This window comes from Vulpes vulpes, chromosome 15, assembly GCF_048418805.1.
Source record: "Vulpes vulpes isolate BD-2025 chromosome 15, VulVul3, whole genome shotgun sequence".
Classification (NCBI taxonomy): Eukaryota; Metazoa; Chordata; class Mammalia; order Carnivora; family Canidae; genus Vulpes; species Vulpes vulpes.
The window spans coordinates 92,261,442-92,284,755 of record NC_132794.1 but is presented as its reverse complement, the minus strand read 5'-3'; the positions used below and the strand labels follow the sequence as shown (position 1 = coordinate 92,284,755).

Sequence of the window (23,314 nt, the reverse complement as noted above, 5' to 3'; positions counted from 1 at the left end):
CATGAATCTTTCCCACAGGCCAATGAGGGAAGACTCATCCACTGCCCATATGCTCACTTACCACTAACCAGCCGCTGTTGACTACATCAGCATCAGTGGCTGATCGGTGGATCTTGCCAGGCCTGCAATGGTCAGCATAGACCTCCGAGTCAGAAGTGTATCCTCGGTCCAGGCTCACATCATTCTGATGGTAGGATGGGAGTTCGCTGTCTGATTGGGCCCCTGAGACAGGAGAGAGAAGGGCAGAGTCAGGGTGGAAATGGGGACACTGGGATGAGGGATGATTTCAGTTCTGAGAAATAGGTGCTGAAGCCTGGCCTCTCCTCTTTCTTGGTCCAGCTTTGTTTCAACCCTGTCAGCAGGGTGCTGAAGGATGGTCGGGACAGATTCTCTTGACCAAATGGGGCAGTAGGCTAATTTGGGCTCCTGATGGCATCTAGTAGCAGCTGTCAGGGCATGGGGGTGGTGGTGAGGACATAGTTTCTGAGAAACAGTCCTTAGGACAGTAGGAAGGCTGGGTTCATAGCCATCTATGTTGCTTTGTAGCCTTCATACTGTTTAACCTGGGAAAAGCCAGTGGCTATAGGAAGCTCTGGAAGCACATGGTGGAAGCCACGGGTGTTTGTTTAATCTGCTAAACACAATAACCTATTATTTTGTTTTCCTGTCTCAACCCCCAGGGCCATAACTATTTATCTGCCAATCAGAGAGTCTCCCTGGAAAAGGGCTTACCCGCATCAGGTGCTTCAGCCCTGGCTGTGGCCTGCAGGGCAGCTGGAGGCTTTACACCCGAGCCAATGCATTCCAGCAGTGTGAAGAGAGTGGCCCAGTCGTCACCTGAGTGGATGTTGGCTGCGTTGGTCTTAAGAAGTTCATGGAGCCCATAGGCTACCTGGTGACTGACTCGGGACAGCACACTGGGCTTCATTAGTAGCAAAATACGCAGGGAGAGCAGCACCTGGGTAAGTGGGGAGCAGGAAGTGGGCATTTAGCTTCTTTAGAATCCTTCCCCACCAGTTTCCTTAGGCCACTGAGCATGGTTTGGCTAGGACCCACCTAAGAATACTGCTGCTGGTCTTTTCTTTTCTCAGGGTTTTTTTTTTTTTTTTTAAGATTTTATTTGAGAGAGAGAGAGTGCGAACAAGCGAGCGAGCCAGAGAGCATGAGCAGGGGGAATGGCAGAGGGAGAAGGAGAAGCAGGCTCCCCAATAAGTAGGAAACCCAACATGGGGCTTGATCCTAGGACCCTGGGATCATGATCTGAGCTGAAGGCAGATGCTTAACTGACTGAGCCAGCCAGGCACCTCCTTCTTTTCAGTTTAATTAAAATTCTTATTGAGCTACAGATTTTTTTTTTTTTTTTTGCTCTGCTTAATGGTCACATTACGTAAAACTCTAGTATGTAAAAAAAATAGTATATGATAACAGTGATACTGATATTGATACAATCCACTGATTTTATTCAGGTTTCCCCAGCTTTACATTACTAATATATGTATGCCTATATATATTAAGTTCTACACAATTTAATCACCTAATTTTAGGTTTGTGTATCCTTAACTAGTCAAGATGTCAAATGGTTCTACCACCAAGGATTTTCCTCACATTGCCCTTAAAAACACACCTGCCTTTTTTTTTTTTTTTTAAAGATTTTATTTATCCATTCATGAGAGACACACAGAGAGAGACAGAGACATTGGCAGAGGGAGAAGCAGCCTCCTTGCGGGGAGCCCAATGCGGGACTTGATCCCAGGACCCCAAGATCACAACCTGAGCCCAAGACAGATGCTCAACCAATGAGCCACCCAGATGCTCACACTTACCTCTTTTTGCCCCCAACCCTAACCCCTGGCAATCTGTCCATAACTTCTAAAATTCTGTCATTTCAAAATGTTATTTAAATGAAATTATATAATATATAGCCTTTGAGATTGGCTTTTTTCACTCAGCATAATTCCTTGGAGACGCATCCAAGCTGTTACCAATAGTTTGTTGCTTTGATTGCCAAACAGAATTCCAGGGTATACATGTAACACAGTTTAACCATTTACTTGTTGAAAATCATCTGTGCTGATTCCAGTTTTTGGCTACTACAAATAAAGCTCCTATGAACATTCATGAATAGGTTTTTATGAGAAAGTAAGCTGTAATGTCTCTGGGATAAATGCCTCAGAGTGCAACTGCTGGATTGTGTGGGTAACATGTTTAGTTCTATTAAGAAACTGCTAAGAGAGGGGCTGTACCATTTTACAGCCACTCAGTATTTCATTTCATTAAAGCACTTGTTTTGTTTTCTTAAAGATTTTATTTATTTATTCATGAGAGACACACACACAAAGAGAGAGAGAGAGAGAGGCAGAGACACAGGCAGAGGGAGAAGCAGGCTCCATGCAGAGAGCCCGACGTGGGACTCAATCCCAGGTGTGGGACTCGATCCCAGGTCCTCAGGATCGTACCCTGGGCTTAAGGCAAGTGCTAAACCGCCGAGCCACCTGGGCTGCCCACATTAAAGCACTTGTAAATGATATTGTGTTGTTGGTTTCATTTTCTTTTCCTTTTTTTTTTTTTTTTTTTTTTTTTTAAGATTTGTTTATTTATTTGAGAGAGAGAGAAGTTGAGAAGGTGTGCACACAAGCAGGGGGAGCGGCTGGCAGAGGCAGAGGGAGGAACAGCAGGTTTCCTGCTGAGCAGGGAGCCCAATGTGGGGCTCAATTCCAGGACCCTGAGATCATGACCCAAGCTAAAACCAAGAGCTAGATGCTTAACAGACTGAACCACCCAGGTGCCCCTGAGTATAAGTTTTTAAAATTAACAAAGTCCAATTTACCAATTTTTCCTTTCATAGATTGTATTTTTGGTGTTAAGTCTAAGAATTGTTTTCCTAGCTCCTGAAGATATTCTATGTTGCTTCCTAAAGGACATTCAAATCCATGATTCATTTTGAGGGCACATAGGTGGCTCAGTCGGTTAAGTATCTGACTCTTGATTTTGGCTCAAGTCATGATCTCAGGATCCTGAGATCCAGCCCTGTGTCAGGCTTGCTGCTCAGTGGGGAGTCTGCTTGATAGTCTCTCTTTCCATCTCCCTCTGCTTCTCCCCCCTACACGCTCACACATTCTTTCTCTCAAAATAAGTTTTCTTTAAAAAAAAATCTGTGATTCATTTTGAGTTAATTTTTCTATATGGTATGCAGCTTAGGTCAAGGTTCACTTGTTTGTTCCCCACCCACAAATTTCAATTGTTCTAGCAACTGAAAAGGCTATCCCTTCCTCCAGAATTGTTTTTGCACTTTTGCCAAAAAATTAGTTGAGCATCTCTGTGTAGGTCTATTTTTGGATTTTTTCTTCTGTTCCACTGACTTATGTGGCTGTCTCTTCACAAATACCAGATAGTCTTGATTACTGCAGCTATATAGTAAGCCTTAATAGCAGATGGAATGATTTCTCCCACTTTTTTCTTTTTCAAGATGTTTGGATATTCTAGGGCTTGTGCTTTTTAATCTAAATTTTAAAACAAGCCTAGCTCTACATAAAAACCTTGCTGGGATTTTCATGGAAATTGCATTAAACTTACAGATGAAGGGGAAAAACTGACATCTTTACTACCCTGAGTCTTCCAATCCATGAACATAGTATGCCTCTTCATTTATTTAGATCTTCTTTGATATCTTTCATTAGCGTTTTATAATTTTTACTGTATTTTAAATATTTTATTTATTCATGAGAGACACACAGAGAGAGGCAGAGACACAGGCACAGGGAGAAGCAGGCTCCCCACAAGGAGCCCAATGCGGGACTCGATCCTGGACCCTAGGATCATGCCCTGAGCCAAAGGAAGATGCTCAACCGCTGAGCCACCCAGGCATCCCACATTTTAGAATTTTTAGCAAAGAGATGCTATACATGTTTGTTAGGTGTATTTCTCAGTATTTCATTTCATTTGAAGCACTTGTAAATGATAGTGCCATTGGTTTCACTTTCTATACGTTCAGTGTTAGTATCTGGAAATGTGAATTTTTTTTAAGATACTGGGACTCTAACATTGTCTAGAATTTGTTACATTGTTATAAAGGCTCATGTGCATTTTTTTAAAAATTCAGATTTAAGTTAGTTAACATATAGTATTTGTTTGAGTAGAATATAGTGATTCATCATTACATATAATATTCAGTGCTCATCATAAGTGCTCTTCTTACTGCCCATCATCCATTTAGATGATCCCCCACCTACCTCCCCTGTGAGGTGCTAATCTTATATCCTGTGACCTTGCTGAACTCACTTATTAGTTCTACGGTGGCTGTCTTTTATACTTGAGCCAAGAGATCTCAGGAGGGTCCTAAGCTTGAGAACCAGGAAAGCATGTATAGGGCGGAGAATGCCACAAGGCAGTAGCCATCCAGGCAGATTTACAGGAGCCTGCAGAGGTGCTAGGTATCAGCTTCATGCCTGAGGATCATTTTAGACTCATTCTTAAAGCCATCTGTTAGATTCCTCCAACTCTGTGGCAGGTCACTGGACTCATGCTATGGGGCACTAAACGTACTCTTTGTCTTAGGCCATGCCCACAACTGACATTATGGCTTTAGTCTCCTGCATACTTCCTGCCTTCTCAGTTGTACTCTGCTTACCTGGCCACTGATCTCTTCTCTTCGGAGTAGTCGAATGGCCAAGCGGAGCAGCCCCACCACTGCCCGCTCTACAAGGAAGCAGAAATCCTGTGCCTGGACACACAGGTGATATAGATGGTCTCGGACAGTCTGCCACACACAACCCACACGGTCCCTGAGGAACATAAGGGTGAAGACAGTTTCAGTTGGGGAGGCCACTGGGAAATAAGTCTCTCTTTTTGATCCAGGTTGGGCCTTACAGGGCTCATTGGCAGGCAGGTATAATGAATAAGCTTCTCCACTGCCTACAGCTTCATGTGCTTCTTGCCCCTAAAGCCCATTCAGCAGGATGGCTCCTGTCTTCCATCCCTTTGGCACAAGCCCAGTATGAGGCCTGCCTAAAGACTGCCTTCTACCTGTTCTCCAGCACAATCCTCAGCAGCATCTCTAGGCAGAAAGCAGCATCCTCCTCATCATATGTCTCTTCATCTGGCGTCACTGAGACCAGAGCCTAGAGTACAACAACAGGAAAGCATGGAGAAGCCAGCCACTGGCTGTGCCCTAACAGAAATTAAAGCAATCACCACTGTCTCCATCTTCCCTTCCAACACAGCCAGTCCTTTCATCTCTCTTCCCTCCTCATTCTGTACCTTCATGAGCTCCTGCAGTGACTCCAGCTGAAGGAACTTGCTTTCTGTGATCATCTTTTCTGGGTCACAATGCTAGAGGGGATGCAAGAGAGAGGGGGGGTCGGTGACAAGGACTGGAGGGAAGAGAATGTTCCCAAGAGCTAGAGCGAGAGGACAAAAGGAGTCAGCTCTGGTCATAAGCCCTAGATGATTCTACTCTTCAGTTCCTAGGGAAGCAGCTTATCAGGGGTAGGCAGAGGCAATTACCTTGATGCAGTCCAAGGCCGCTCTTTTGGCCTCTTGGTTCTCAGTGGATGGGCCCCGCACACTAGACTGCTCAGTACCACTTAGTGTCAGCCAGCTCACAAAGCTTAGCACTGTCGACTCTCCTCTGTAGAAAGAGTTCAAGCCTTGGTGAGCTCCATTGTTCTGATCCTCCCTCTCCAAGTCCTTTAACTTTTGATCTGCCCTTACCGGTTTGATGGTGTCTCCTCCCTCTGTAGAGAGATCTTGCCATTGGGATCCACAAAATCTTCTACCTGGAAAATCAAATCAAGAATAATTTCTTTCCACATGCCCTTTGCATTTCCTGCTCTTCCATGCAAAGTTCTCTGGGTTTTTTTCCTATAGCTCAGTGCCCCACACTCCTGACTGGACCCCCTACTGTTCGTTACTGGCAATGGCTTATCTGGTTACTGGCCTTCTTTTACAGCTATCCTCTTGCCCAAGATCTGTGGTCTTACATTTAAGGTGTTTCTGGTAAGCTTTAGCAGTCACTGGGCCCAGTGTTACTCTCAACCAGTTCTATATGCAGATAGCACACATTTTATGAGCTTTTGCCTTGTCCGTTAATCTCCTACAAGAATTACCTCCACCATAGCTTTGGGAAGCAGTTGGGCTCGGAAGAGCTGCAGCATGGCTTCCATGATATTCTTCCAGCCCTCCCGCAGGATGTCACCATGACGATGGGCCAAATGGAATACTGTCTTGGCTGCAATGTGGGCTTTCGGGTTGCTTCCAAACACACTGGGCAGATTCTCAATAGACTGAAAAAGAAGATGAGAAAGGCTTAGGGTTTGGCGAATGTCTGGAAAGGAGATCTCTTAGGCCTTTACCTATAGTTCACTAAGAGTCCTTTTGCTTGCTCTGGTTCAATCTGCTCTAATACTGGTAGGAAGGGCTAACCTGGTTAAGGCCTTTCCCACTGTACATCTTCTCTCCCATCCCCACTGAATGAGGGGACACTATTCTCATCCTAGGGGCTATGAAACAGAAACGGCTAAGTGGTACTGTAGTCTAGAGGGAGTGAAGGAATATGCCGAGGAAAACAGCTCCACAGATAAGGATAGATTTATGGTTAAGAGAGGTCCTACTTTGGAACTCTAATTACACGGTTCTTGCCCCTGCTCACCTCACTGCTAAGAGCTGTGAATTTGCACAGAGATATGATGAGATTGTCAAACACATCGCTGAGGCCATAGTGGGCGGAGATCATGGCGCACTTCCTGTAATGTCACATTCCAGAAATAAGAGTGAGTCACTGGAAGTCCAGGCAGCCCTTCCAAGTCCCTGAAGAGGCTTACTTAGGATTCTTTCCCAGGATTCTTCCCCAATCAGTCCCAGGAAGAAGCCTTTTAGTCTTCAATCTATTTAAGACTGAGCTTTCCCTTGGGTGCTGGGTGGCTCAGTTGGTTAAGCATCTGCCTTAGGCTCAGGTCATGATCTCAGGGTCCTGGGATCCAGCCCTGCATTGGGCTCCCTGCTCAGCAGAGGTCTGCTTTTCCCTCTCTCTCTCTCTCCCCCCCTCACCCAACTTGTGTGCACGCTTTCTCTCTCTCTCATGTGTGCTCTCTCTCAAATAAAATCTTAAAAAAAGAATATGATTTTCCAAGCTTCAGCCTCTTTCTAAAAACTCAGAGAAAACCCATTCTAACAAAAATATGAGTAGGAATCAGAAAGGCATGGAGGCAACCATGTTTGTGCCCAGACAGGTGAGAGGAGGTCAAGACCAAGGCCATAGCTGGGCTACCTGAAGCCTGAGATGGCTTTCTGGATAATTGTTTCCTCAAGGCTTTTGTCAAAGACATAAGAAAGGGCAGCAATAGTGGGGCCCCACGTCATGGTGAAGAGGTCAAGATCATAGCTGCCAGCAGGCACACGAAGGAATATGCCCTCTGGGGTGGCACCTCGATGAAGTAGCACATTCCACACATAGTTCTCCCGAACCAAGCCCGTCTGCTCTTCAGGCATCACAATTTCCTCATTCCTGTCAGGAGGTAAAGGAAAGTAGGTACACTGCTGTTAACCTGACTGGTTCCAAACTAGAACAACAGGTTTTGCCCATATTGGAACAATCCATCAATGAGAGGTCACCAAAAGTGCAGCTCAGTAGTCGGCTTCCCACCCACTAATGGGATCAGGGAGAAATAAAGGAAGTGCTCGATAATTCCCCATAATCTCAAAGCCCTGTCTCTTAACTGGGGCCATTAGTTCTGTAGTGAGATCTCCATTCTTTCTGGGTATTAGAGGATGAACATTCCTTTTCTTATTTACAATAAAAAAAAGTAAGTGTCCCATCTCTGACCTCTGACCCAAACTTTGCCCTCCAGTGCCCATCCTGGATTTTCTACCAGCTTCAAAATACATTTTGTGAGCTGGACAGGAAAACCTAGCTGCTTTGGGTTCAGAAAATGGGCCCATGATATTCCACTTAGCAAAGGAAGTTTAGATCCTGGCTCAGTACTGGAGCTTCAGTACTGTTCAGGCTTCTTTAAGGAAGAAATGGGAAGAGGGGCTGCCCAGCTGAGTCTCAAGGCTAAATCCAGGGCATAAGAATCATTGAAGTCTGATGCAACTCTAAAATCTGGAAAAGCAAGCAGTGTGTTTCTGCTTAAAAGAGATGCTGAACTATGCTCCAAAAATACTCACTTGATGGCATGGTACATGTCCTCCAGGATGTCTTGCTCAAAGTCCTTGCCTCCATTCACACCTTTTAGGTTTTTGCGAAACTCCTAGAGACAGGCCGATAAGCTTTTCCCCCCATGTGTCAATGCTGAAGCCCCACCTAAGGAACTCCTGGGTCTATGGTAAATAGGGTTTAGGAAACAGTAGTGAAAGAGCCCACCTCCCTAACCCGGTTCTTTTCCTGTATTGGCCAGCCCTCCCTGATTCCCTTGGACAAACTCTGTCCATTGTGCCTACTGAAAATGCCATGTATTTCCATCTATACCTCCAAAACTGTGCTGGACCCTCTCTGCCTTGGCTGGAATCCAAATTTACCTCTAGAGTCATGGGTGCATTCTGTTTGCGAACGTTGTGGTTGTGCTGGTCAGTATTAAGCAAGATGACAGCATAGGCCAGAGCAAAGCAGGCATCGCTATTGGCAAATGGGGAGCCATTACAATTCTGAAAAAGCAAAGACCCCACCTGTATCAATACACTTCTCTGCCCAATCAAACCTTCACTACCAACTCACTGACCAATGCTGGGTACATTTTCTTTCTGGGGGCTAACCAGCCAGAAAGTCCCCAATCTCTGGCCAACTCCTTAACAGAGCTGGTCTTTCTATCAAAAGCTTGCTGATGTTGCTCTCAGCCTTCTTAGGAGACAGCAGCTCGGTCCTTCAGTTGGAACTATAAAAATCTTCCAGTCAAATGAACCTGGGATGCCGGGCTCAGTCCTGCCACTCAACTCACCCTCCAATGCTCTGTGAATGCCTCCAGCAACCTCTGGATGACTGGTGCTTCCCCAGGTAAGCGAAAGGCTTCCAGGTAGAGACGAAGAGCTTCATCCAGCCGCAGACCCTGAAAGCTGAAGGTGCTAGAGGAAAAGGAAGAGGGATAAAGAAGCTAAAGATCTATAAACTGGAAATGTTGGGCTCTGGTCCCTCTAACCTTCTCATACTGGAACAGAGGAGGCTGAAGGCAAAGGGGAACAATCTTGTGGTCATCTCTAACACAGACTAGAATCTGACAACTCCTAATTTAAGTACTTTCCACATCAGTGCATTTAGTGCATTCTTGCCTGGAAACCTCATCCACTGGAACTCTAACCTACCTGTGCTCAGGAACCCTGTTCTATCCCTTTGCAGTGCTTTCTATGCAGAATGGAATGGCTCCCCAAGCTATCTTGCTGGCGACTCTTTCAGGTCCAACAGACATAAATCATGGGAAGAGGAAGACTGTGTGACCTAGGTCACCAGCAGGAACTGACTGAGATTGTTTTGAGGGAGAGAAGCCTTGCCCTTTGATCACCAACTATATCCCCCATTTCTTGCAGTTTCCTCACCTCACAAAGCTCTCCAGCAGGTCAATGTTTTTGCGGTCACTCACAAACTCTCCAATCATTTTCTTGTCCAGCCGAGGGTTCTCTCGGAGCCACTGGGCTACCTCTGTGTTGTCCATTGGGATGGTGAGGAGGCCTTTCTCCTGCAGAAACTGGATCCCTTTCTTTGGTTTCTGGTTGAACTGCTCTGTGCCAGTGATTAGCAGCTGGAGGAAAAATAGTAGAGGTGTCACAAGCTGCTCTGCTCCTAAATCAGACAAGGCCAGGCTGCATTCCATCACAGCGCACAGCTGGTCACATAAGGGGCTCCGAGGTTGTGGTTCTAAGTGACTCCAAAACTAAGGCTGGATCATACTGGCCCTAGCTTCCCCCAATCTTCATATCTAATTAGAACTGATTGAGAAATTGGGGTGCCCAGCCAGCTTAGTTGATAGAACATACAACTCTTGATTTCAGGGTTTAAGTTTGAACCCCACACTGGGAGTAGAGATTACTTAAAAATAAAATACAGAATTAAAAAAAAAATTGCACCATAAGGGGCACCTGGCTGGTTCAGTGGGTAGAACATGTGACTCCCAATCTTAGGGTCATGAGTTCAAGCCCCACATTGGGCATGGAGCCTACTTAAAAAAAGAAAGGAGAAGGAGGAGAAGGAGGAAAAGGAGGAGGAGGAGGAGAAAAAGAAAGAGGAGAAGGAAGAGGAGGAGGAGGAGAAGAAGAAGAACAACGAGCTGAGAGGCTCCTTTTCACTCATTTTCTGAGTTCTCACGATACACAGGGGCAGCTCCTGTCCCCCAACTTGGGGACCAGGAAAAAGTAGAAGAGAGACTAGAGAAGGTTCTCTCCTTTCCAGCTTTATAGTCACTCCAGCATTTGTTTATAAGCCTAGCTTGGATTTCCCTACTTTCTTCAGTTTCCCAGCTTTTAAGGACAAGGTGAACTCACTGATTGAGAACTCAACTTTTTGTCTGTCTAGTCACAGCCCTGCAATCAAGGGAACACATAAACCAAAGTCATTTAGGCTGACCATAAGAGGAAGAAAGGTTTAAAGAAAAGGTTTTCTTTGTTTAAAAAACATTTTTTTAAACTTTATTAAGGCACCAGATAAATGTCAATTCCCTTTCACTGCCAATCCTCACCCCAGAGCTTGAGATTACCAATAACCTCCACTGACCCACATGATACCAGGTCCCAGGCTCTTGTTATCACAAGTAACACTTGGCTGTCACATAGGGCAGCATTTGCCCAACGGCACACAATAGGGTATGCCTCATTACATGGTCTAGAAGTAAAGGGTTTCAAAGGAGAATGGGTGGTTGCTGAAGTCCCAACAAACATAAAGATTCACCTTGGGAAACCATTCAACGAGCTGCTAGACTCTTCCTTATCCTCTTTTGTAGGGTTTCTGTCCTAGGCAGAGGCAGGCAGAGGCTAAGCTCTGGGGATAGTTCTACATACCTTCTTTTTGTTTTTAATTTCAATCAGTTCCCGTGGATCTGGCAGGAGACAGGAAAATCGAGGTGGCTTCCGAGTAAACTTTTTGTCAGCTAGGAATGGGAGATGGGAGGAAGAAAAGGAAAAATCCTTAAGACCTCTTTTACCAGTATAATGGCTTTTGGAAGATTGCCAATATACTCTCTAGTGAAGGAGAAATGTCTTAGAAATTTTCTTGTCCTCATCAGTCTTCCACTTCCCTAGAAGTCCTATCTTCTTGGGCTCCAAATGTTTTATTTCCTCTCTCCAGGTTTGAGGGCATGGGTGAGCAGCCAAGGTTCACTCACATACTACCTAGGGTATCTGTGCCCCATTTCCCTCTGCTCTCCACCAGGCCCCCCGGTTGAGGGGGCTGAGGATCATGGACACCCAGTACCCACCCCCAGAGTCAGCAGCTTCCTCCAGATCACTGCATCCTGGCTTCCCATGTTCTGCTGGCAGCCGCCCTCCACCTGGCAGATGTAGACCTGGGATGTCTGCGGCTATGCCTACAGGTTTCCCATCGCTGGCTGCTCTCTCACCTGGTAAGAGAGAAGAAGATAAATGAAGATGGGGTAGGAAACCAAGTAGAGCTGCAAGAGGAGTACTAGGCCAAGGAGACATGGATAGGTCTCACATAGACCCACATAGGTGACCAGCCCTGAACAGAACAAACCTAAGCCTAAATAAGTAGCCACTGTTCCAGGTTAGTTAAGCATTAGATTCTATAACTTAATAGAGATTACCTATTCCCATTCTCTGATCTTCTGCAAGTTCAGTCTCAAAGGGATGTCAGAGAAGATTAATTAGGGTGGAAGCGGATACTGGGATTGGGGAAAGGTAGGGCCTGGAGCTTTCAGGAACAGTAATCTAGGTTCTCTTTTCTCCCCATAAAGAAATAATAATACTCCTATGTTGTATATCTGAAACTAATGTAACATTGTATTTTAACTATGCTTTTATTTTTTAAAAGATTTTATTTATTTTAGAGAGAGAGAGACAGTACATAAGAGTGAGAGTGTGCACACGAAGAGGGGGAAGAATAAAGGGAGAGGGACAAGTAGACTCTGTGTTGAATGCAGAGCCCAATGCAGGGCTCGAGCCCATGGCTCTGAGATCATGACCTGAGCTGAAATCAAGACTCGGATGCTTAGCCAACTAAACCACCCAGGTGCCCCTGTTAACTATACTTTAATTAGATAATCATAATCATCATCATCATCATCATCATCACCACCATCATCATCATATAAGCAAGCTAAAGTGTGGAGGAGGAGAAAAGGACAAGTCCATGAGTCTTGCTAACCTGCCTGACCTATGATTCAAACCACCAAATCCTGGAATTGGGAGAGCCCCCAGAGGAAGAAATATAAGGGAAGGAGAGAGGATTCAGTGAGTAGAGATGATAAACATAGAACTCTGGGATCCTCAGGGGCACCTGGGTAGCTTAGTCAGTTGAGTGTCTGCCTTCAGCTTGGGTCATGATCTCAGGGTCCTGGGATTGAGCCCCGTGTGAGGCTCCCTGTTCAGTGAGGAATCTGTTTCTCTCTCTCCCTCTGACCTTCCTTCCTGCTTATGCTGAAAGAAAGAGAGAGAGAGAGAGAGAGACAGACAGACAGACAGAGAGGGGAAGAAAGAGAAAATCAGTCTTAAAAAAAAAAAAAAGAACTCTGGGATCCTCAAAGAAAGAAATGCCTCTCACTATTGCTGGATTCTCGGGTACCATCCACCGCCTCATAGCCAGATCTGGCTGCTTCTTTCTTCTCTTGCTGGGTAAGACTGTTGAGGACTTTGGCCTGGCAATGGGCCTCAGTGCTGTCAATCACTGTCAACAGGGCATCAAGAGACAGGAGGTGTGTTGTATAGAGCTGACCAGACACAGGGAAGGCATTCTGGAAAATAAACAGACCCAGTAGACCTGAGGTGAGAATACTTTACACTTTATCTTTTTCCAAAAACCCTGAATCCTCCTATAACTTCTACATTATCCTGAGAAAATGCCTTTCTTCTTCCTGTTCCCCAACTTTCAAGTGTTTCCCACCCTGCATATAGAATGCTTACTACTACCAGAGAGATTTCCTTAATAGAGCCTTCTTTCTAGAGGCTAGTAATAATGCTCAGCACCTTGGACAGCAGCTTGGTGAGGTCTTCAAAGAGGTTTGAACAGTAGTAGTCACAATCATAGTTGATATAGAGCTCAGTGACAAAACTGGGGATGTGCCAGAGCTGCACAATGGCCTCCAGTGCCATCTCTTTCATCTCATAAGGCATTTTGGGGTTCTCCACAGTGATGATCTCCATGAGCTTTTTGATGTACATCTGGCAATAATCCAGTAATAGCCATTTGGGTGGGGAAGCAGTTAAGATAGAGAAGAAAAATTAGACAGGAAAAACATTAAACACAAGAAGCCCAGCCAGGAAGCATACATTAAGAAACCCTTGAACGTATTCTATCCTCCTCTTTGGCCTCCATGTTGGGGGAGACCTGGCTCTCTACCTCACACTTGATCCAAAACAAGTTGCCTATTGCCCCTCTTTGTGCTCTCTATGTAAGCCTGACCTGGTACTACTCAGAGTTCCATTTTGCAACTTAGTGCCAGTTGGACTTGCCTGCCTGTGCTGCAGAGGAACTGCTGAGGAGAAAAGCCATACCCACTCATGGCAAGGTTCTCCATCAGTCCCCATATTTGGCTTTTCTCATTTTATAGCCAGCCAGTGCTCCTTTTAATTTTTCCACCAAAGAGGCCAGACAGTGAACAAAAAACTATGAAGGCTAAAAGCACTCTCTTGCAGGAGCCCCTAATTCCCATTCTTGCAGAATGAGAGAGCTGACCCCAATGAATGTCATACATCTTATTTTTTTCTTCTCCAAGTTCAATAAACTCACCTCCAATTGGAACTTGAGATGTTCCCTCATGCTCTCAAAAAGCAGGAAGCATACCCGCAGGGAAGCAGCATAAAGGTTGAGTCGCTCTACACTGAGTAGCTGGAGATCAGAGTAGGGTTAAATCATTAGGTTTCTGAACCTATGGCTCAACCAACAGAAAAGCAGGAGAGCAAAACTATATGAGGTTGCCACTAAGGTCCTGTGTTCTAAGGGACTCTATATCTAGCCATTCCCATATTTCTCTATGGCTGCCAGAGTCCCCAGGGAACTAGTAGAGTCCTATTCACAAAGACCTCTGGCTCATTGGAGAAGGAGGTTCCTTCCCAGATCCTATATCCTTTGCACCAATCAGCCAAATCTTCCTGTGCCCCCTGGTCCTTAAGAGACCCTGAAAAATAGCTAGGGGCTCAGAGCCCCTCTAAAAATTCAGTGTCGGGGATCCCTGGATGGCTCAACACTTTAGCGCCTGCCTTTGGCCTAGGGTGCGATCCTGGAGAATCGGGATCGAGTCCTGCGTCGGGCTCCCGGCATGGAGCCTGCTTCTCCCTCCTCTTGTGTCTCTGCCTCTCTCTCTCTCTCTATCATAAATAAATAAATAAATATCTTAAAAAAAAAATTCAGTCTCACCTGGAGTAAGTGGCGGCACATCTCATCTTTGATGAGGCCCAAAAGGGTTTGGCACTGGGCTACAGGGGCAGATTCAAGAGCCACTGTCAGCAAATGCAGTCCCATGTGGATCATAACTTCTGAATTGTGGCGGTCATGTGGATTGGTGAGGGAGATGAGGAAGCGGAAGAGCTCACGGATGCAGGGAAGACCATAGGGAACCAAAGCTGTACCTAGGGAAGGCCAAGAGTAAAGTGGGATTGCTAAGAAACAAACAGCTTGGTAGCTTGGCCTGGGCTGCGCTGTATTATACAAGGCAATTTCAGGTAAGTGATTCTCTTCAAGAAAAAAAAAATGTTTTCTTTCTGGGGAGGTAATATTACTCTCACTTATTAAAGCGATCAGAATTGATGACCCTACTTTCTGTTAAAAATCCCAAGCTTTCTAGTCTTCCCTCTCACTTCCTATTGTCCACCAAAGTCCCTCTGTATAAGCTAGAGAAGGGGTCTATCCATGCCAACAGTCCTCTGGCTTGATTCCATTTCCTGATTAGAAAATGGTCTAGAACCTGAACTAGCAGGCACTTTGGTTCCAAGATAGTCTAAGTTCAGAATGATTAGTGGGCAGGATGGGGGAGGTGACTAGACAGAGCCTGTCTGAGAGAACTCACCTTCTTTCTGGGAGGACTGTGTAAAGCGCACACCCCGGGGATTGACGTAATCCATGTCATGGACAGAGGCAGAGTCAGAGTGGTCAGCAGGAGACGTGCACTCCTCTAACACTTCGGGGATGGATTCCACAGATGCTGACTGGGCCTTTTCCACATGGACTCCTTCCTGCTATGACCAGTGGTCAGGGGATAGGAAGAGGGATGAAACAAGAGGAACTTGGGACTTACTCCCCTGAAATATCTATGCTCCAAGTGTCTCTAATGGACTACAGGTGCAGGGCCATATCAGTGGGCTGTGAATCAATGCACAATGCAAGATGGCTCAGGGCAGAGTATGGTGAAAGACTCAGAAAACACCTCCTGAGGTATCAGTGACATAAAGTGACTAGAACTCTAAAGGCAACAGAGGTTCTCTTAGGTTTGGGATTTAGAAGATCACTACCTTCCATACAAAGCTATTACTTCACTTTTGCAAAGCATTACCTGTATGCATGACTTCATAAATCCCATGAGCTACTTCTCACAGTGAGTGATGCTGTGGATTTTCTACATAGGAAATACGAAATAACCCCCACCTCAACCTCCTTTTGAGCCAAGGCCTGGACAAATGATGCAAAGGATCAAGCCAATTCCCACAGGAGAAGACTAGAAAAGGGCCTTTAAAAATCAAAGCCATACCTGGGGGTCAGGCTGCTCAGGAACCCCTAGCTCACTGCTACCAGGCTCTGTAGCTGTGCTATACCCTGGAGAGCCAGGTTGCTCCAGGTCAGTGAGGTCCTCCTTGGAGGTGGTCTGAGAGGAGAACTCCAGGCCACTGTCTGTAGAGGGGCTGACCACCGTTGAGGCAGCTTCTGAACTTGCAGAGGAGATGGGAGTGGGCACATCAATGAAGGGCATGCCCCCTGCCAAGCAAAGTAAGTAAGGCTTGAAGATGAGAGACTCTGTGTGAAACACATACCCTCCATGGCACCAGGGGTTCTATTTCCTAGACTGCATACTAATTTCTGCAAATGCAGGTCTCTAAAGTAGCCAGAGTTCCTCTGGAAGGAGAACCACCTTAAGTCACTGCAGAATTGCTAAATGGTCACAGTCTGAACAGACCTGGAGTTTTCCCTTTTTGCTCTTAGCAGAAGGACCAAAGCCCCTCAGTTGGCTGGTTTTCAATGTTAAAATCCCTGAGAGAAGAAGGATGTTTATTTTATCTAATCAGAGGAAGCAACCCAGGGTACTCACCGGTGAGGTTAGAGGATAAGGTGGTTCCATTGGAGGTGGGCAACTCTGAACCTGATGTTACTTTGGTCATATGGCGCAGGGGCCGGGGGGATCTCTTCTGTTTCTTCCACTTGGATGAATCACTCATGCCTCCTGCTCTCATTTTCAGCTGGAAATATCATATCTCATTAGCACTCATATTCAAACTAATATTATTTTCCTAGAAATCTCCCTTCTTTTATTCCTATTAGTCCCTAGAAAATAGCCTATATGCTCCATCTGTGCCAAAGGAAAAATCTTTTATTTTATTTTATTTTTAATTTTTCCTTTGGAAAAATATACCATCAGAATACATTCCTATACCATCAGAATACATTCCTACTCCTCTAACCTGGCTTCTACATCTGCCATTTTACAGGTCAGCCTCCTAAACATTTTACTTTTAGGCTTGCTACATATTACTCTACTTCCCTGAGTCCTGGGTCCTGAGCAATCCTAAGTCCTGTAGATGGTGCCTGACCCTCTTGCACAAAGAGTAAGGGCAGAGGCTCCTTTGCCTGAAGCTTCAGATCTCTAGGTCCTAGATTCCAGGTATTTGCTCAGGTATGTAGCACAGCCTCCTACTTCTAGTTCTTACCCAACTATGAGAGCCTGCTCCATCCCTGTCACACTCTTAGCTTTCCCACTGCTTTGTGAACTGGGCCTAGATCCTAAACATATTCCTGGCTCTCTGAAATCTTTGCATCAGATTGGTCAAAGGCTCATTCTCTGGACTCAAGGAAGGAATGGTATCCCAGTTGATTTGTGGAGTTAAGGATGGAGGTCATGTCATGCTTCTGTACTGCTCTCAATTGCTCCTAATTTTGGTACATCAGTGAGACCTATCCTTCTTACTGTTGGGTCTTTCTAGATGCAATTTTATATTCTCAGATGGTAAGCCTACTGATTTCTTGGACCCGTGCTCTATTCCATTTCCTTCTCTCCTGCTGTATTTCCATTCCTCCTATAGCTTCCTTTTAGTTGCAAAGGAAAATCTCTAAAACCCATTGTGGGAACTATTTTGGGATATAAGTTTTAATGCATTTTCTCCATCCTAACCTCATAGTTACTTTGTTTAGGCCCATTTCATTTTCCTGGTCCCAATGCCTTCTGTTAGGGTTTGAAACCAATCCCTCTAAAGTTATATCATACTACTCCTAGACTGATGGACCATTCCTGGATCAGACAATGGTAATGGTCCAGGAATCATTAGAATGCCTCTAAGAGGGTAGAAGTATTTTTCTTCACTCTCTAAAGGCTAAATACATGCATGTTATCCTTGGCCTGTTCAATTCTTCTAGTATTTGGGGGATAGGCTTCCTTCCTCAACCTTCCGTAAGCCTTCCTGAACATGGGTAACCACTGATCCTTTGCTTAGAAATCACATAATTCTTCCTTCCTTACCAATAGCTCTACTCAGAAAGGAAAGATGTCCAAGAGATGAGCCCTGCACCCAGCTCTTACTAATGTAGCAACAGCCTCACACTGGATTTACACTTCTTGTCCCTCCATCTCCAAAATGCCTATAGTAAAATGCCTAGAATGGAACTTCAAGTGCTCTGAGCACTGTGGCTAAACAGTAACCAGGGTACTCTCTCCAGTAACCACTAAAGGTCATCTGTGGGAAGTTCATGGTAAAAAGAACATTATGGGAATAAGAGTCAGCCAAATATACAGTCAAGAAGCTCAAGAGAGGGATCCCTGGGTGGCGCAGTGGTTTAGCGCCTGCCTTTGGCCCAGGGCACGATCCTGGAGACCCGGGATCGAATCCCACGTCCGGCTCCCGGTGCATGGAGCCTGCTTCTCCCTCTGCCTGTGTCTCTGCCTCTCTCTCTCTGTGACTATCATAAATAAATAAAAATAAATCTTTAAAAAAAAAAAAAAAGAAGAAGCTCAAGAGATCAGTGAGAAAAAACAAGAACCACCCCCACCCCCGACGTAATCGACAATTGTTACTGAAGTCCAATAAGTACTAACATCTGGATCCACTTTTGTGAGCTACCTTTTCTCTCTAGGCAGCCTCTCAATTTCAGGGACTCCTACTTCCACTGAGTCCAGTCACTCATTGAGAATTGAGATTCCTTCCTACACCAGGATTGTCCTTCCTGTTTCCTTCTCTAACCTCTGCAAAGCTAGCTCCAACTTGATCATTCCAATTAATATTCTCTGCTTTCTGGCTGGAGTAGGAGACAAGATGCTGCCAGTTCTCACAAATGCCTCAGTCCTTAAAAAGTACAGTTAAGCTCCCTAAGGTTCCAAGGTGGGGGGTGGGCAGTAGGTGTTCAGGGAACCCTATAACACTTTATCCATATAACTCTGTATTTCCAAACAGCAGTATAAGCTTTACAAAGAACAGGCAGGTCCTAGGTCGATAATCATGGCAAAATGCTGGGCAGCTATTATAGAGAAATGCAACTTGAGACAAGTCAAGCACACAAATGAAAACCGACACAATTCATGCAAACAGAATGCAGGCCTATAGACCATTTAGCTAGGTATATACACACACACAGTTCTTATCTTCCAGAATGTACACTCTTGTGATAGATAGCCTAGACAGTCCATACCTCCTTTTCTCCCTCTTCTTCTAAGGCGTGGATATGGGGATAGGGGTAATCTTTAACTTGAACCCCTCCCTTAAGCTCCCCTACATCTTAACTTTTAAAGGACAGAGACCATCTCTGCAGAGCCCATCCTGGGCTATCCAGCTCCTTTCCATTCATCTAGAGTCCTAAATCTTGGAATAAGTCCTTTAATGTTAACTAAGAAACAAAGACCCCAACTAGATGGACAATCCTTTCCTTCCAAACCCAGTTCAGGTATCCAGATAGAGTCAAGAACTGTGCTTAAGCTCTATATGCCAGCTCTGAGACAGGGAGGGTAGAAGGGGAAGGGCCTTGCTTAGAGGTCCCTTACAGTTCCCCTAGAAATGATAGACATTTAACCTCCTAACAAGGTGTCAGCAGGACCCAGGCTCTCTATATGATATATCACCAGTTCAAATCTTCCTTCTGCCTCCAGGCAACCAGATGACCTAGGAAAATTCTCAACCCTGCAAAGCTACAAACACACAGAACTCTTCCAAAGCCATGCCGTGTTACTAAGGAGGGTAAGTTGTGCTCTGCACAATGGAAATGGGACCCAGATGTTACATATTTAAAAACAACAACAACAACAACAACACATTTAAATAAATTAAAAGGGGGAAAGGAGAGGGAGAGGGAGAGAGACCTTGAGGTTCTTAAAGAGTAGTACCCTCTCTAACTGGTTCAGGGCTTTGGTCTGCTCCCCACTACTTAGCTCCAGTTTGTTGAGACATGGAGAAATCTGTGAAAGACAGGCAAACGAACGATTTAAACAAAGTGAAATAAACTCAGACACACGCCAACAGGGCAGAGGGCAGGAATGGGGATGGATAGCTAGGGAGAAGGGAAGGTCAGGTGCATGCACCAAATAGCCAAGGGTCATCTCCATGGGCAGAACATCTTACGGCTGCAAGTGGGATCCTTATCAGAGGCCTGTGAAGCCCAGGACTTCAGTTCAAGATAGAAAGAGGCCATTCTTCTGACCACCATTCTTCTAGTAGTTTGAGAACCTTCTGATCTAGAGTCAGGCTTGATTTGTCTCATCAACAGAGACTAGCGCAAGTGTGATCCCAGTCTAATCCAGCATTAGGGTGGTACTTAGGGCATAGGGTCCTTGGGCCTCCTACCTGCTGACAAGGCTGGGCCTTGAGGGGATGGTAGGACGTTCACCTTTATCAGCATACATTTTTATTGCAACTTGATAGGCCTCACCAAGTTTCCATGAAGGACTGGCTCACCAGCTTATGTGGTGGGTCAACAAAGATAGGCTGGGAAGGAAAAGTTGGGGAAGAAGAGGGATCTGGGGAAAAAATTAATTTCTCACTAAAGGAGTGACAGGTATTTCTAGATTCCAAGCAGAACTGTATAGACAAAAGCATGTTTTTGCTAAGCAGAGGTATCTAGGAAAATCCCCATAGCACTGAAGTTGGGAGACCAAGGTTTGGATGAGGGACAGCAGGTCATACCTTCTTCATGTTGGTCCCCATATAGTTCTTGGGTTCTTCTTTAAACTGAGGTAACCTATAAGACAGAGAATCCCACAGACTGCCATTAGGGATAATAACAAACCTCCCCTGCATGCCAGCTCCAGCCCAAAGATATTCTGGGCCAGAGTATGCCCTGTCTCTTAGGAAAAGCTAGGAAGAGAAGCAGCTTTTTTAGAGCCTCATCAAAGGAAGAAATGGGGGGACTTATAACAAACACTTTCTTAAAAAGAACGTAGTCACTAAGGCAAGGTGACTAAGTGCCCTTGGAGTGTGGCTCTTTTCATCCTAAACTGACTCCTTCCTTTCCTTATTTGGCAAGAATTGATGAAAGACACAATATGGGGACAGCACAGTCCATCAAAACCCCAGGAGACTGGGCATAGAGTGAGGAGTTAAAGGCAGGTCAAGTTTTGAAACCAGTAGATCTGAGCCAGAGGAGTAACAATGCTTTGCATCAGGGTCCAGGGGCAGATGTATTTTGTAGATAGTAAGAATTATAACTTATGGATTTAAGAGCAAAATGAAATCCCCTCAGGAAGCTTTTTTTTTTTTTTTTTTTTTACTTTTTAACTAGACTACGTTTTAGAGCAATTTTAGGTTCATAGCAAAATTGAGCAGAATATACACTGATTTCCCCTTGTAGAGTCCTGGCTCCCACAGATGTATAGTCATCCTCATTATTAATATCTTCCTAAGGAGGCTTTAAAGCTCTTGCCTCAGTCAGTTCATCTCAAAGTCTTTTGAAAAAAGGTGTAGGAAACAGGCAGTTAGGCATAGTATGAAAAGGCCTCCTAGACCCTAAATTGAGGGCCTCGACTAGGGTAACCAGTAGTCTTGGTTTGCCAGAGACTGAAGGGTTTGCAGGGATGCAGGACTTGCAGTGCTAAAATCAGGATAGTCTGGGCAAACAAGGCGGTCACCCTAGCCTTGGTCCTTCTTCAGAGAGCTCAGCACCCTATTCCGGGCTCCCTTGAATTTGGCTTCCTCTCGGGTTCCCTTTCCCAGCTGCTACCTGCACAGAAACAGACACAACTTTGGGAAGCAAAACAAGGTCTATCAGCCTAGATCAAATAACCCTCTGCTTCCCCCTGAGGCCAAGCCAGCTCTCTCCTCCTCCCTTGTTCAGTAACCCTGGACCCAGAGAACTACCCCATCCATACTCCCAGCAGCCTCTGAAGTGGCTGTGGGGTTGGCCAGGTCCCTGAAGTGGCTGTGTGGAAGCAGGAAGGCTCAAGAGGCCTGGGCAGCCGGGCTGAAGCAAACAGCAGCAGGTTTACCTTGTGAAGAGCAGCTGCACCATGTCTACGAGAGTGTGCTCTGCGGATTTTCTCAATAACTCTGCACAGGAAAAAACAAATAACACAGGTGTCATTACTTGCTGTGCTATTATCAGGAGGCTTCTCAGAGCAGACTCCCCTCCAAACCTTGTTTACTAAGGATTATGCCAAACTTATTAAAACCAGCTCCAGCTCAGCCTGGCAGCCACAACTTCACTAGCCCACTAGGTGGCACTACTGAGTCAGGCGTAAAAAAAAAAAAAGGAGGGGGCAAGATGATATGTTTTCAAGGGCTACAGGCTAGTCTCAATCGCAGAAACCCCAAGGGAGGAAGATTTGGTGCCTGGGTTGAGTCCGTTAGGGATCTATCCCAGTTCCTGCCCTAGCAAAACGTACTAAGGTCTCTATTCTAGCTGTACAACAATCAAGTAAAGACTTCTAGACCCCTATGGCTCCACAAGGTAGGTGATGGAGAAGTCCTGAGTTTTCTACCTCTCTGGGGTTCAGAGACAGCATCCTTTATTTATACTCATGGATACTGGCCCTAGGAATGATGATAGGCCCAATTTTAAAGCACCTACCACTGAGCCTCATTTCAAAGCAGATCCGGAAACAAGACTGCATAATCTCACACACAGATTCATTGGTTAGGTGGGCACCTGCTGGGGTCAGCAACAGAGTCCGAAGCACCTACCAGGAAGAAAGTGGAGATACAGTGATAAATAAAGCAGGCTAGGTAAAATGGGGTTACCTGAGGGGAGAGAAGCTGCTTCCTGTTCCTCTAGTATCCTACGAAAGCATTCAGGGATGAGAGAGAGGTTAGCAAGAACGCTGACCTCACTTCAGTTTGGTGGGGGGGTGGGGGGGTGGGATCTCCCAGGAGCTTGTCTTGGGAACTGTGCTTTCACTCTGTATGACCCCAACACAGCTCAGCACTCACTCCAGCCCTAGCCCACAAGCCCAACAGATGGATGGCACATATGATCTGCCAGAGGTACAAGTATATTAAGGGCTTCCGGTATTTGATATCAATTCATTTGAAGTTTTTAATTATTTCCTTAGAAAAGCCTTTTACAAAAAAAACAAAAAACAAACAAACAAACAAAAAAACACCTTTTACTTTGGGTACCCGAGCTGCTTGTTTGGAAACAAAGTAGCTCCCTAAGCCCCAGTGGAGTCAAAACACAACTTCAGGCTGCCGGCTGACTTGGGTAAGGAGAGCCGACAGCACCAGCTCCTGGCCATTAGCCTAATTGCTCTTCCCCTCCATTTACCTGAAGGATTTTCATCAGGACAACCTCATCGCTGGCAGGATCTGTGCCCACAAAACGGGCGTGGGTGACAGCATCTGCCATGTTCTCCATGCCCTCTGCTGTGCCCTCATGAGTGGGATCTGCTCCAACAAAAAGAGGGAAGACTAAATGGTATGGAGAGGGAGACAGAAAAGGCAAGATATCCTGTATAGGGACTGCTTTGAGAGACTGTTCTTTCTCCTCTGCAATTTCCTAACCTATGGTTACTACTTGAGCTACCTGAGAATTTTGCCCATAAAGATTTAA

At 45.4% G+C, this 23,314-nt stretch overlaps 1 protein-coding gene across 28 annotated transcripts in view; it reads right to left on the bottom strand.

Annotated features, from left to right (window-relative positions):
- Positions 1-23,314, bottom strand: part of GBF1 (golgi brefeldin A resistant guanine nucleotide exchange factor 1) — a 121,790-nt gene that overhangs the window by 5,057 nt on the left and 93,419 nt on the right. For 6 of the 28 annotated variants that reach the window (XM_025992768.2, XM_072739845.1, XM_072739855.1 and 3 more), the window contains 27 exons: positions 23,030-23,148; positions 22,337-22,445; positions 21,756-21,816; positions 20,458-20,512; positions 16,389-16,536; positions 15,834-16,057; positions 15,156-15,321; positions 14,507-14,718; positions 13,880-13,978; positions 13,117-13,311; positions 12,695-12,884; positions 11,394-11,534; positions 10,978-11,066; positions 9,523-9,725; positions 8,931-9,054; positions 8,515-8,640; positions 8,164-8,246; positions 7,265-7,501; positions 6,647-6,740; positions 6,105-6,281; positions 5,710-5,774; positions 5,503-5,626; positions 5,257-5,328; positions 5,023-5,117; positions 4,628-4,781; positions 733-958; positions 62-222 (listed from right to left, as the gene is read on the bottom strand). In XM_025992768.2, the coding sequence (XP_025848553.1) occupies positions 62-222; positions 733-958; positions 4,628-4,781; positions 5,023-5,117; positions 5,257-5,328; positions 5,503-5,626; positions 5,710-5,774; positions 6,105-6,281; positions 6,647-6,740; positions 7,265-7,501; positions 8,164-8,246; positions 8,515-8,640; positions 8,931-9,054; positions 9,523-9,725; positions 10,978-11,066; positions 11,394-11,534; positions 12,695-12,884; positions 13,117-13,311; positions 13,880-13,978; positions 14,507-14,718; positions 15,156-15,321; positions 15,834-16,057; positions 16,389-16,536; positions 20,458-20,512; positions 21,756-21,816; positions 22,337-22,445; positions 23,030-23,148 (3,749 nt within the window). Of the gene's footprint in view, positions 1-61; positions 223-732; positions 959-4,627; positions 4,782-5,022; positions 5,118-5,256; positions 5,329-5,502; positions 5,627-5,709; positions 5,775-6,104; positions 6,282-6,646; positions 6,741-7,264; positions 7,502-8,163; positions 8,247-8,514; positions 8,641-8,930; positions 9,055-9,522; positions 9,726-10,977; positions 11,067-11,393; positions 11,535-12,694; positions 12,885-13,116; positions 13,312-13,879; positions 13,979-14,506; positions 14,719-15,155; positions 15,325-15,833; positions 16,058-16,388; positions 16,537-19,637; positions 19,734-20,118; positions 20,513-21,755; positions 21,817-22,336; positions 22,446-23,029; positions 23,149-23,314 lie in introns of those variants that run through there. The other 22 variants (XM_025992758.2, XM_072739846.1, XM_072739854.1 and 19 more) reach the window with 10 other exon arrangements.